The sequence below is a fragment of the Rhyacophila brunnea genome, unplaced genomic scaffold (assembly GCF_057557595.1).
Source record: "Rhyacophila brunnea isolate RB1 unplaced genomic scaffold, BYU_Rbru_1.0 scaffold_13, whole genome shotgun sequence".
NCBI classification, from domain to species: Eukaryota; Metazoa; Arthropoda; class Insecta; order Trichoptera; family Rhyacophilidae; genus Rhyacophila; species Rhyacophila brunnea.
The window spans coordinates 7,997,478-8,012,299 of record NW_028232785.1 but is presented as its reverse complement, the minus strand read 5'-3'; the positions used below and the strand labels follow the sequence as shown (position 1 = coordinate 8,012,299).

The following is a 14,822-nucleotide window of genomic DNA, read 5'->3' as shown; positions in this document are numbered from 1 at the left end:
GTCAACTGTGACACCTACAATTAATTACCTACGTAAGTAAGAAAAACATAATTTTTAAATCTCAGAAACATACATATTAGAAAACAAAATCATATTAATAATATATATTATACCATTAAATTAATATATTTTATAATTGTTCCAGGCTCCTTTTTTGCATGAGCACTTTTCATTAAATTAAGTCTTATTTAAACTCAGTCAAAGTTGTACATTTTGTACATGGGCATTTTCTCCAATCGTAAATGACTGCTAAAGTTTCGCAACCCCAAATGTACGGCCTCGAGACACGCTTGATTAAGACCGAGTGTGGTGCGAGGCGGGTTAGTTTGGACGGAACTATTGGATAGTTCGGAGTCTTTAGTCCAATGATTAAATTAAAATATTTCGTTTTTAGGTGCAAACCAAAATGGAGATGGTTCTGAGGAATTTGCTGATTCTATTTACCATAGCAACGATCGTCTTGGGTAGGACGACAGATGAGATAATTGAAAAAGTCAACAAAAGGGACACTGCTGAAACACAATTTGTCAATGGCATAGATATCAAAAGGTATTTATGGGAACAGTGTCAAATAATTCCTACAGGTTTATGGTGACGTAAGGACTTCATTCTAACACATCACTTAACATCAAAAAAGAGCTATGTGTAATAACTATATCACATTTATCACTTTATGTATTCAGGGCTCAGGCAGTTAATTATTACAATAAGTTAACCGTCTGAACTGTCAAAAATTACTATTTTTAACAGCCTCATCCTTGGATGTGTTAACTTTTAGAGCGAAATATTGGAACCATACCTAAATAAGATTTCATATAAATAAAAAGGTTTTCAAGTTATGCGTCAATTACATTGAGCTACTTTACGAGCTGTTTGTTGTCGAATTTAATAGCGGGCGATTCAGCTACTGCGATTGTGATGATGACACACAAAACTTTCCATTCGCTGAGAAACCAGAACTTTGACATAACGTAGTTTTTTTACCGGTAGGTTGCTACTGCGCTCTACTGCGCAGACGCGTAGCGTGTAAAGTTGACCGGCTTTCAACTTTTCTCGGTAGATTGTTTACAATCTGCTTGTTAGCTTGTTCAATGATGACACTGGGCGACTTTACAGGCAGATTGTAAATTCTCCAACAAGTAGCTCGTAAAGTAGCTCAATGTAATTGACGCTTTATACACATGTATTTTTTTTATAAAAATCGATATTTTTTTTTAAATAAATATAAAAAATATTAAACTATTAATTAGTCAAAAATATATACGATGAAAAATTGAAAAATTAAAAAACTAAATTTAATAATAAATATGACCATAAAATATAATGTAATAATAATGTAACTGTGGACATAAATATGTAACAAATTCAGATTTTTTTACATTGTAAGTTTTCAGATAAGTACATTTTTATTAATAAATACAGTTGAAATAAAATTGTAAATTATCAAAAAAATGTCTCAAATTGCAATCTTCGTATTTTTCCGCAAGGTGCCTCTCGTAGGTAGAAGCATCAGCTTAATCAAAACTTTATTCATTGCATTAATATCTTTCTTCAATTATTTTATCGTATTTTCTACTTATTTGTTTTGTTTTGTTACGCCAAAGAAGTATCACTTCTAACGCGCGTACGTAAGTACATGCACCGTTTTTTGTTGTTCATTATTTGTCTATATTTTTTGTGAATTACTAATCTTTAAGGTTGCTCGGCACCCGTGTCGTAGACAAACTGAATCTGCCGGTATTCTTGCATAAGACGATAGGTGACCTTCCCGAAGAGTTTGACAGCCGCACCAAGTGGCCGATGTGCGAGAGCATAAAGGAAATTCGAGATCAAGTGAGTACCAGTCGTGTCTCAAGCAGGGGTGCCCAGCCCAAATCGTTTGGTGGGCCAAAAAAAATATTACTGAGCTTGTGAGCTTGAGGTGGGCCACACATATAAAAAAATAAAACAAAGATTTTATTAACAGTGGCTTCTGACATGTCATTTTTTGCGATACATTAATTTGCTCTGTCTTGGATAGGGAATCCAATCCCGGGATCCCGAGCTATTTTCGATACCTATGAATCCCGGGATTGGTAAACATAATCCTGAATCTTTTGGGATTGATTTTTTTATCAATTTTAATGGAAAATAAAATAAAAACGAAAATATAACAGAAAAAATACTTTTAGAGTTTGAATGAAGTTTGATTTACACACATGTGTAAGTTGCAGATTCATTTTAATTTTTCACATATTATATTAATAAAAATGAGAAAGATTGGAAAAAAGCAATGCTTCGCACTATTAACAAAGTAATTCCACCATGATCTCAAACGTTTTACGGCAGTTTCATATTAGGCTGACTAATTAGATTTATGAAGCGGAAAGTCCATAAGTACACCATGGTTTGCTTTACTATTTTAAATCTCGCTAACCCATTCATTAAGTCTTTACTATCAGAAACAGCAATCTCATATTAAATTCACATTATTATTTATATAACAATATTATTTACTCCATTAAACTTATGTATTTCCATGATTGAGCGTATACAATATTAACAATAAATGTCTTAAATAGTATAAATTATACTAGATTTAATTTTGACCGATTTTATCAATGTTATTTATAAATATAAAAAATTTACATTAACGGCCCACATGCCCAGCGTACGTCAAAATGGAGCTTTTATGCTATTTTCAAAGCATGATCCTGGACATTTGTGATAATCTATTTTTATGACCGCATAAAGTATTTTTATTTCATTAAATAGTATTATTTTAAACCTCTCGCTCTAATGTTTTAGAATATAGTCGTATTTCAGTAGGTCCATGTGAAGTGGTGTTAAGATTTTTAATATTTATTAATTTTTGAACGCATTTATGAAAACATTAGTAAACTTATTATAGTGAAATATTTACAATAAAAAATTATATTGATAATCACTGTGATCCCAAATTTGACATGAATTAGGCATATTATTAATAATTTTATTATTCAAAAAATGGGCAAGATTTACACGTTTAAAGATAATTTAAAAGATACCGATTATAAGCTACGTCTTTGACCATTCAAATGTGATAAACATTCAACGAATAATGTTTACTTTATAATAATTATTGACCTAAGAATAAGGTAGTATTTTTTTGAAATACGCCATTTCTATTGGCATTTCCAAGTGGCCAAGCTACAACATACGGCCGTTGCCATAAATCGACAAACGATAAATGAATTAGGGAGTAAGATCGTGTTGATGCGCGTGTTTGAACATGTACCTAACCGATTTTTTTTTTAAAACGGTACATGTTCAAACACGCGCGTTACGTAACTTTTTGCACAAGCAACGAGTGGTCCACTGTTCAGCTGTCAAAATCAGATCCCAAATTGCTTGAAATATTGTTTGATTATATCAAATATAATTATTAACTATCAGTGGTATTTATAAATAATATACATTCCTGTTATTCATCAGCAGTCAAAGTCAGACTAGTCCTTCACACAAAAACCGGTGGTAATATCTATTTCCAAAAAATATTATGTAGCATTGATCTATGCATTACATTTGTAAAATGTGTGTTAATGCTAGTGTATTATTTATCATGTAACTCATCTATCCAAACCAAACCATTCCTTGTGTGAACATGACAGACGCGTCAGTATGAGCACTATATAGAACAATGACAGGTCATCCATAGACAACACCGGGAGGGTCGGAAAAGGTAGGACCAGTCGTTGTGAATGTATCAGCTTTCTATTTGTGTCGGCAATGGTCTGTCCCATCTTCCTCGTAATAACCAAGTTTGACTGTATACGAAATGATTATCCTCTATTTGCCGCCCTTCGAGTAAATGGCGCCCCGGGACGTCGCTGGGTGGAGGAAATTATGTCGTTGAGTCAGCCACTCTGCTTGTGCAATTTAGCTATAATGAAAATATTGTTCTTCTAGGGAGCCTGCGGCTCTTGCTGGGCTTTCGGAGCTGCAGAAGCCATGACAGACAGAACATGCATTCATTCTGATGGAAAAGTGAAATTCCACTACTCTGCTATGGACATTACTTCCTGCACCAATCCTGATGCCAACGGATGCCTTGGCATAGACGAACTTGGTAAGATAAACTTGGGACCGGAAGCTTGTACGTATGCAGTTCGCCGTATCACACTTCACCGTGAAAGGTTGTATGAGAAATATATGGCCGTCTATTAAAGACCTTCCAACCTCTTTAGGTCGTATAGTAGACACTGACATAAAATTGATGTCTAAATAAAACACAGTTCTTGTCGGTTTACACTTTAGAGGAAGCCAGCAGCAAACAAATATTGAAAATAGCCGATATACTGGATTATTTGTTAGGTTAGGTTAGGATTTCACTCTTGAATTTATGAATTTTTCCAAAATCAGCTATGAAAATTTAATTAATGTTCATATTGAATCTAATAAAGTACGGTCATCTCATTCCGATAAGAAAACTCACGGTGAACTGTGCTATGGTGAATTTTTTTAGGTACAATTTACATGTAACCAGATAAACTTGGGTCCATGTGCATAGAAGTGGGGTAGAGTGAGCTTATTCTGTGACACATACTAAGGATGACCAAGGTGTGGGAAGAAGAGCGCTGTCCAAGGGACTGGATTAACGGTGAAATCATCACACTTCACAAAAAAGGTAACCGTTTTAGCTGTGACAATTACTGAGGAATTGCGCTACTCAGTGTTCCGGGAAAGATTTTGGCAAATAATCTCTTGTTGAGAATAAGGGACCCAATACGTCCTCAGGAAAAACCAAGCCGGGTTTCTATCTGGTCGAGCATGTGCAGACCAAAACCGCAGCCTTCGATGTCTTCTTCAGCAGAACCGTGAGTTTAATAGCCCGCTGGCCTGCTGCTTTGTGGATTATGAGAAGGCCTTCGACAGTCCGCACCACCCCTCTCTCTGGAGGATACTGGAAGCATAAGGGTCCCTCCCAAGATCATTGCCATAATCAAATGCCTGCACGAAAATAGCGAGTGCTGTGTCAGAATTGGTGACACTGTCATGGAATGGTTCCGGGTTACTATCGGAGTCAGACAGGGTTGTCTCCTTGCTCCGTTTCTCTTCATCATCCTCTTTGACTTCATACTACGAAAGTCAATACCACATGACCGAGGCATACCTGTTACCCCCACGGTGAAGCTATGCGACCTGGAATACGCCGATGACGCTGTCTTATTCGACAACTCAATCGAGGGCATTCAAAAAACAATCGACAGGTTGCATGACAACTCATCTCGCGTTCTGATGGTGCTGCTTTACGGTAGCGAATCATGGCACCTTACGAAGACTCAGAGGAACCGTATACTGAGCTTCGAAAACGGATGTTTGCAACGGATAGGAGCAACAAGGAGATACGGTAACGCACCAAGCAGCCTCTCATTACGCTGAGAGTGAAGAGGCTACGTTGGACCTGGTTCGGCCACGTGCTGCGGATGCCAGAAGAAAACCTGAACCTGGCTTGCCTGTTTTTCAAGCCGACCAGATTCCGGCGTCCTGGAAGGCTGCTAAATACTAACTATAGAATGTATACGGAAAGCTACGGGATGCTGGTTTGACCTAAAACGAAGCAAGAAGACTGGCGAGGGACAGGGATTCTTGGAGGCGTCGCGTGGTGTCCATATGCTCCGACTAAAGAGTGGATATGCCCGAAGAAGAAGAATAAGTGTGAAGCTAGACCCGAAATCCCCCACTCGTCTGCGCGCCTGGTGTCACACGTATATATTATTGTTTATAGGTTCATTTCGGGCTTTCAATTCGGAAGTGACAATACGTGTATTACTTATTTATTGGTCTTCTCATACACTGCATCGACCAAAGAGTAATTTGCAGATGTTTCTCATTAGTTAACTCCATTAATTTCCAATACGTTACCATTGTTCTCATAATGAACGATTTTACACCTCTTGAGTGTAGTATTTTTATTGTTTATAATTTATTACTAATGATATATTATTAGGTTTTGGCGATTTATTATACGCTTATCGAGCTTATCTTTATCTTAGGCATAAAGCTCACCAACGCGGCGTTCGGTGCGCTCTCTACGAAGTAGGCCCCCTCCCACCCGCGCATTACCCTTCACCTATGTAATAAGGGGCTCAAGGAGCACAAAATAATTATTATTATCAGCGTCTCTCATAACAAAGCAATAAAGATATTATTAAATTTCTCGGGGCTTGTAATTAATATTCACGATTACATCATTGTACCAGCGAAATATCGGACACGTAATAACTAAACAAAGAGTTCACTGTTATTAAATAATGGCTTCTCGCCCGTCTATCGACGACGCTGCTAGAAGCGTAATTTTGTTTGCCGTGTTCAATGAATGGACTACGTTGTATTTTCGTTAATTCGTATCGCTGAGAAGCCAAAAAGCAATGAATCATGGGGCAGGCGGGCACAATGCGTCGTCAAATCCAGTGTGCGCTGGTGTATTTGATTACGTTGTATTTTCGATGATTTACACGCCACTTGTGAAATTTTGCGCGAGAGCCCCACTCGCTCCGTTAAGTGGGTTTTACGCCTTATTGCTAAGGTATGGAGTTTTTTTTATAAACACTTCAACTATTCACAATTTGTTTGCTATATTTTTTTTATTGGATTCTTGACTTAATAGGTAGGTAAGTAATAAGTTTTTACCTTCTTTATTGTATTGATTTGTTATATAAGTTAGAGTTAATAGTGTTCGTAGTCAGTGTGTGTTTCCCTTTTGTTGAGTGTACACAGTGCCTGAAGATGCCGAACGGCGAAACCCGGGTCGCAAAAACGACTCAAATGGAATAAGTACAAAACTTAAATCCATTAGAATTATAAAGATTCTTTGAAAACAGTTTTAGCGAAAATTTCCCCTTTCATTTTCAGATACCCCCTGGAAATATTGGGTCAATTCTGGAGTCGTCTCTGGAGGAAATGAAAATTCTAACGAGGGATGCATTCCATATGACCTCCCTGGATGTAAGTAAACATAGAAGCATTTAATTGAATTAAATTTATTTATTTTTTCATTTAAGTACCACAATGTGGCCCTGTTTCCTTTACTGAAAATATACCACCATGAAATATAAATATTAGTCTTTAATTAATTACTTTTTTTATTCAACGAATATTTCACAAGATAAGGGGACGCTCTACAGAAATGCCCTTGAGAATTGAAAATATGATATTTTTATATGTGGTCCTAACTAGTTAGTCTACTAGAGTAATATTATTAAAAATTCGCCGCCGATGCGTGCCTCAAAATTAATGGTCACTAAATTAAATTTAAAACAAACTCACTCCAACTAAGCCAGTATGGGGTGACCAAAAAATAGTATCTTCTAATATAAGTACTTAAATGTTACTAAATTCAATATGTTAATCAGCTGTTTGGTGGGAAGTATTGCAACCAATATGGTGGATATTGTAACGTTTTTAAACTTAGAGTTTAGTTTAGTTGTTTAAAAACTTAGAAATAGATTAATAACTTTTTAACCTGAAATTGTACGAGAACTAAACATACGAAGGATGTTGAAACACATATTATCTACATACATTTTTATTTCATGTGCTATCCAAAAAACATTATAAATGAATAGTATTTATTTTTAATGTGTAAGACCTACATAATTATTAAAAAAATAGGTAAGTATTGTTTAATTCTAATGCATATTTTTAAAAAACGTAGAATATATCTAGTGATGTACCCGATTGGTTTAAGTTTAGTCTGACACTTTTACAAACTAGTAACGCAACTTTTATATTAATATGTACTAGTGAAACAATAGGTAGGTAATATTATTGTATTTTGTTGGTTGAGTAAAGCCAATGCACGAAATAATTTATAACGCCTAAAAATAAACATTATCGTGCAGGCACCCCATGCAATTTTATTATTTTTCACATTGTTTTACATTCGTCCGGCCGGCGAACAGCGGTGACGGAACCTAATAAATCATTGCAATGAATTGCTATACCGTCAATAATTATTATTATGTTTTTAAAATAAAATCTTCGATGACCAGGGATTTTGTTGTAAATTTGTTTTAAAATGACGTGGTACTCGCTCTGTGGACTCTCTTCGACTGAAATATGAATCACACTGCCTCCTGTTATACCCACTCTTAAGAGTGTAACATTCTAATTACTGAACATACATAATTTTAAAACATTTTTGAGAAAATATATTATTGACCTACCTATAACCAATTGAAAAAAAATCTTTTTGAAAAAAGTAAGACACCCAGCAGGAATCGAATCTGCATCTCTCGGATTTTGCCCTCACGCACATAAGCCACCATATTCTTAAGTCTTATGATTTATTCGTTGAATAAGAAACGTAATTATGTAAGTAGTTAAAACTATAAGCAATTTCAAGGAAGCTACAACACTAAAATGTCTTGGAGTGATCCGTGACGTCGGTTAGTGATTAAAACAATACCTACTTTGATTTAAAATACAAAGGCTGATAGCCAATAGTAGCTGAATTTAGAAAACGCTTCAGAGAGTAGGTACTATAAGAGCCATTAGTTAAAAGTTGTCGTAACTAAGTATGGTACCTTTAGCATAGTGGTCGATGTACTCTAACGCATATTGCGGAGATATAAGCGTGCCGAATGCTTTCTCATTCGCACTTATGGTTCGTTTTTGTTCAGGCTTTGGGCTTAGCCTACTGGTACTGTTAAAACAGGCTATGGATATTGAGTGTGGAACAATATGAGATAAACTTAAACACGTGTGACAGAATATGTTTTTACGGTTCCAAGACAAAACAGAACAGTGACACAACAGAACAGCTAGGGAAAAATAAAATATACATTTTGGTTGAATCTATTCATTAATTAAATATTTATAAACTTAAGTTTATAAACGAAATATATATATATATACAATTAATATTTTTCAATTTTTAAGTGAAATCATCAACTTTTTATTATGTATTTTTCATTTTTTTACAAAACTGTTATTTTGAAAATAATGCATTTTTTTATATTTATATAAAATTTTATAATATACCTAATCACTACGTGTTGCCATTCGGCGTAAAAACCTCAATATATCTATTTTGATAATCATGCACCACTATTGCTACTCGATTACTAAGGCCGCGTCCAAACGCGTGCGTAGCTATGATCCAAATGTACGTCCTGAGTGGCAGCGTTCGGCGCAGCGTTGAGCGTTTTGCGCAACTCAAACGTATAACCGTGTGTGAAAATGTTCGTAGACATAGTCTTTTTTTACGGTTATACGTTTGAGTTGCGCATAACGCTCAACGCTGCGCCGAACGCTGGCACTGAGGCCTCATACTAACATGTAATGCTCGTAGCGACGTTCGCGCTGATCCATCGGCTGTCGGTTTTCGACACGAACACAAAGGCGCTCGCAGTGCTTGATAATTCGAACAGCAACAGGATTCGCGTCCATACAATTCGCATTACATTACATATTACATTACACGTAGCTTGGACCCGGCATTAAGGTCTCATACTTTTTCTTTATAACTTCAATGTGACCTGTATGAGCATTGGGCTAACAATAATCGCTGGCAAGCTATATCTCGTTTTAATCGATCTAATATATTCCAAATGTTCTACTACAGCTAAGACATATAGCCACTGGAAGATCCCCCGTGGCTCTCCTGGTTTTTTGGGAAATTTTGGTTTTAATATTCTAATGCGGTCAGTGACGTTCCTAGAAAAAATGCCGCCCCTAGGCAGCGCCAAAATGCCACAACATTTTTTATACAGTAATCTTTTCATGACTCCAATATCTAAGAAATGTGTTGTATGGATACATTACTAACAAAATATATATACCACAACATCTAATTTAAATGCCATCTCTACTTTAATAGACAATATGGCGATCCCACGGTTTATACGGTAGATACATTTAAAAATACACCTGACAACTTTCAAAACTCGCAAATGACTGGCAAAAATATTTGGATAAATTAATTAGGTAAGTATGTACGAGTAGGTACCTACCTATAATTCAAATATAACTCGTAAATCTGCACGTGTTATTGCTGGTCATCAAAGACGCGATGTCCAAAGACAACGGAAGTAAGCTAGACATCGCGAATCGAACAAAAAATTACAGTCCTGTTAAACATTTTATGTTAATTAATACATTTTGTAATGGAAAGTTATTTCCGTTATTACTAAGATTAGGTACCTATTTTTATATATCTAATGATTCTCCTCGATTTGCCGCCCTTTGAGTAATTGCCCCGCCAAGCGACGCTCAATCTGCTAATCCTCACGGGACGTCTCTGAATGTGGTATGTCTAAAAGACGACACAAACGATCTAAATTAATTCTGACTGCAAGGACACTCGCATTCGATCACTTGTGGATGCGACAGCTCGCAAAAACTCATAGGTTGTTATACCTGTAGTCCAGATGTTCATAGTTAGGTTCAAATTACGGTGTCTGGATATGAGGAATGTACCTGTAAAAATTCAGGATCATTTTTCATGATATTTCAATTCGGTTCTTTGTCTGCAGTTGATGATCCTATACCGTGTGACAAAAAATGCCGAGATGGTTATAATGTATCCTACGAAAACGACAAGATGTTCGGAATGAATATCTTCACCCTAAAACCTGATGAGGAGCAGATCAAACAGGAAATATTCACCAACGGCCCGGTGGAAGCCGCTTTTGATGTTTACGACGATTTTCTCGTTTACACCACGCCCGTTTATCAGCATAAAAGCAACAAGACAGTAGGTTAGTATGCTTTTCATCCAATATAGCATTTTTTCTTGCCAGATCTAGCATTTTTGAATAGTCATATTGCTTGCAAAATCTTCATTTAACGTATCGTCGCTAATTTTCTACAAACACGTATCTCAATTGTTGTCAGTTTTGAGTTGTTTGATGCAATGAATTCAGAATTTTAATACGCACATATTCCACCAACACGTATCTCAAAACATACTTTATAACATATGATTTAAGCAATGACAAATAAATATTATAAACTCGTATCTTGAGTTACGTGTTTGTAATTATACAGAATACTGAACTCCGACAGATGATTATATTGGAGCTCTTTCTCGTAAGTCAAGATACGTGTTTACTGCAGTAATAGACACAATTATTGTCTATGTCTGGAGTTTACGTCTATTGTCTATAGTCTGCTGGTTGGATTTTGTTCAAAATATTATCGATGGATACAATATTGCAAGTAATTTTAACGGATAAACTAGTAAAATTAATTGAAATCAGCATGAATAATGAATATTAATTCAAAATACTACTACATTAGAGTTGCCACTATCCATCATTCAGTTTATAGAGAAAGTGACCATTCAAAATATTCTGCGGAATGAGAAAATCATAGACTAAATTTGTCGCCATACCAGCACGTGACAGCGCGTGACGTGATCATAATGTAATCGCCGCTTCAGCTGCGTTTGTACAAATCGAAGCAGAAATAAAATTTCTCATACAAAATCGAAGCAGGAAGCTTGAATAGCTCAGAATATATTTCTAGGTTCAAAAATTGCCCTTCCCTGTTGTCTACATTACTCGCCGTAATAAGGTAATGCCCATTGTATCACTCCTTATAATTGCTCATAAGACTTGAGTTGTTAACTCCAACATATTTTATTTTTATTGATGATGAAGCATTGAACCAGTATCTTCTTTACGGGTTTCGTGGTTCAAGGATGTGATTGGCGATGACCAGTAGGTTTAGATGGAGAGACTTCAGGAGAAGAATGAGAAGTCGAGATTTGGTGGTTTCTCCGATGGATGGGGGAGCGAGTTTTATTAGCAGCGTAAACAGTCGGTACAAGAGTATTACAAGAGCGTTATGTTACAATGCTTATGATACTATTCCGAGGTCCGAGCTCGGTGGAAAAAAATGCTGTGCGGAGCGACTGATACTAAGCTTACGGATCAGATAGAGATTGTCATTGATACAAATATGTATTTAGACTGAATTATATGCATGAATATTCGGTAAATTAAAGTTTGCAATTGAGAAAACTGCTGGCCTCTGCATTATTGCACTTCAAACGTTTCGATCGCATCGAATATTGACACGCGTGTAGAATATGCTCATTGTGCGATAGTTTAAATGAGGTGCTAATTCTTACACTGTCAAAATAATGCTGACAAAGCCCGAATTCATTGACCACTACATCTTTATTAAATGTCATATATTCATTTCCAGATGGACATGCCATCAAAATCATTGGATGGGGCGTAATTGATTCGGTTCCATACTGGAATTGCGCAAACTCCTGGGGACCAAACTATCGCGGCGACGGCTACTTCAAGATCCTGCGGGGGTCAAATGAATGCAGAATAGAGTCCAATGTGGTCGCTGGTATGCCCAAGTATAAAGACGCCTAACAATTCCATGCTTATTTCTGATTCTTTCAACGATGTTACATTTTTATTATATTTTAATGATCTCAAGACCTCGACTTCATGTTTGTTCACGCACTACCATAATATCTAGTAAGAGCACTGGAACAAGTCAAATAAATAACACAGATTGCAACTAGAATAGGCATTTTTATTATTATTCCCTGAGCAGTGGCTGCTGCTGTAATACCATAAAGTGCAGAGCACTCCTCACAATTTAAAAAAAATCACTCAATTTTGTTATTTAATATTTTCATTGGGTACCAGTAGCGAAGGGTGACTTTTGGAACGAGGTAGGTTGTGGAGATCAAAGAAAAATAGCACACTTGTCAGGTATACTTACGGGAAATAAGACGATATTACAAGAAATGAAAATATAATTAATTTTAAATTCTACAGGTTTGTTAATATTAATTATATTTTCATTTCTTGTAAAATGGAATTCTACCAAGTAAATGCTAACTCAATTAATAAGACGATATTACTACTGATTAATAGGTAAACACTACTGTCAACATCACATTAAATCGATGAAATTTCAAAAGCTCACTGACGATCTACAATTGAGCGATGAATATAAAATAATTATGTATTTTCCTATACCTACACTTAACATACGCCTAAAAATATATCATCGGTAAATATAGCGGTATCAACAGCTCAAAATGACAAACAACTAAACAAAAAAATAATATATATATGTTGGTCTATGACTGAATTAACTGATAAATAATAATCACGAGATAAAATTATTATTTATTTTTAAAAATATTCTATCTTTATATAACGTGATTGAACCCATAGATTTTTTTTTAATTATTGCATTATTAATTATTATTTGAATAAAGCGGCAGTCATCGATAAATATAGATAAAAGATACTAAATATATGCGGAGATATATAAGGAGGGTTGAGTCTGGACCCCCCCCCCAGAAATGGAAAAAATACAAATTATATAGGCAAAAGGAATATTACTCCATCAGGACTTCAGGACTCAGGATGATTTGGGTATCAAACAGCATATAAACGTCTTGACCCCACTCTTCTTGTCAGAATAATTATTAATTAATATTTAAAAAATATATAAATGAGCCATCTATCGTCAGGATAATGTAGAATAAATAAAAAATAAGTGCCTCTAGCGAGTATTGAAATATCGATTCACTCGAAAGTCTGGTTTTGTCCATACAAATCTATAAGCTTATAAGGCAAAGCCTATCTCAGGATTTATTTAGTGTCGAGGAATGCCGCTTTATTAAAATAATAATTAATAATTATTGTATCTACTGATTATTAATCAGTTAATTCAGTCATAGACTAAAATATAATATATTTATATCGTTAAGTTGTTTGTCATGTTGAGCTGTTGATACCGCTATATTTACAGATGATATATGTTTAGGCGTATGTTACGTGTAGGTATAGGAAAATACATAATTTATATACATTGCTCAAGTCTATATCGTCAGTGAGCTATCGAAATTTCATCGATTTAGTGTGACGTTGACATTAGTGTGTACCTATTCATCAGTAGTAATATCGTATTATCGTCTTATTTCCCGTGAGTATACGTGGCAAGTGTGCTCTTTTTCTTTGATCTCCACAGCCTACTTCTTTCGAAAAGTCACCCTTCGCCACTGTTAAATATACACTTAGTGAAGGCTTTATCTAAATATTTCTAAATTAAAACAATAATTATTATTATTACCTACAAAAACAATGATAATATATTAATTTTATTAGGAATTGTAAAAGTTTTTAACAACCGGCTCTTGAGAGCCACTACGGACACCAGAAGGACATCACTGATGACAACGTAATGCCCTTTTCATGTTTTTTCTCTTAATAAAAACGGATTATGATTTCGAAATTTGACAAGGTAGGTACGTAATTTTATAACTAGGGGAATACAAGTTTGTAATAATGTGCCGCCATAGAAGGCAAAACTTCCTAACCGATTGGGATGTATGCCGCAGGATGTCATTCAGTAACGTCTCGTGGAGGTAGGCAAGTTATGCGTTGCTAGGGATTTCAATACCGAATAAAAATATCAATAGGTACCGGTATTCGTTATAGATATCGACAAATTTAGCTATAAAAACCTCTAAAATACTATATTAAAAGTATCCAATTACCTAGTTAATCTGTTCTCTCGACTTTTCAAAATCAGTGCTCGAAATGGACCGGAACCCACAGGAGCACAGCTCCGGTTAGTAAAACCGTTCCGTTTCGTGGATAATTTTAAATAGCGCTCCGGTTCAGAAATTATTGTAAAAATCATTACATTAATTTACATTTTTTTTTAAATCGAGTTTAATAAGAAACTTTACATGTAGTACACATTTACTTTTACAAACAATAATAAGATTTTGTATTGTTTTATTATAAACTTTTTAGGTATTCATAAAATAACATAAATTCTGGATAATGCGAGTTTTGTATTATTCCATA

At 35.3% G+C, this 14,822-nt stretch overlaps 2 protein-coding genes across 2 annotated transcripts in view; one reads left to right on the top strand and one right to left on the bottom strand.

Annotated features, from left to right (window-relative positions):
• Positions 1-14,822, bottom strand: part of LOC147076334 (A-type potassium channel modulatory protein KCNIP1-like) — a 209,191-nt gene that overhangs the window by 150,278 nt on the left and 44,091 nt on the right. The window lies entirely within an intron of this gene.
• LOC147076335 (cathepsin B-like) lies at positions 270-12,356 on the top strand. Its single transcript, XM_085941589.1, has 6 exons — positions 270-338; positions 1,765-1,833; positions 3,928-4,073; positions 6,863-6,966; positions 10,497-10,721; positions 12,175-12,356. Exons 1-6 carry the CDS (start codon positions 270-272, stop codon positions 12,354-12,356), a joined length of 795 nt encoding a protein of 264 aa, XP_085797715.1.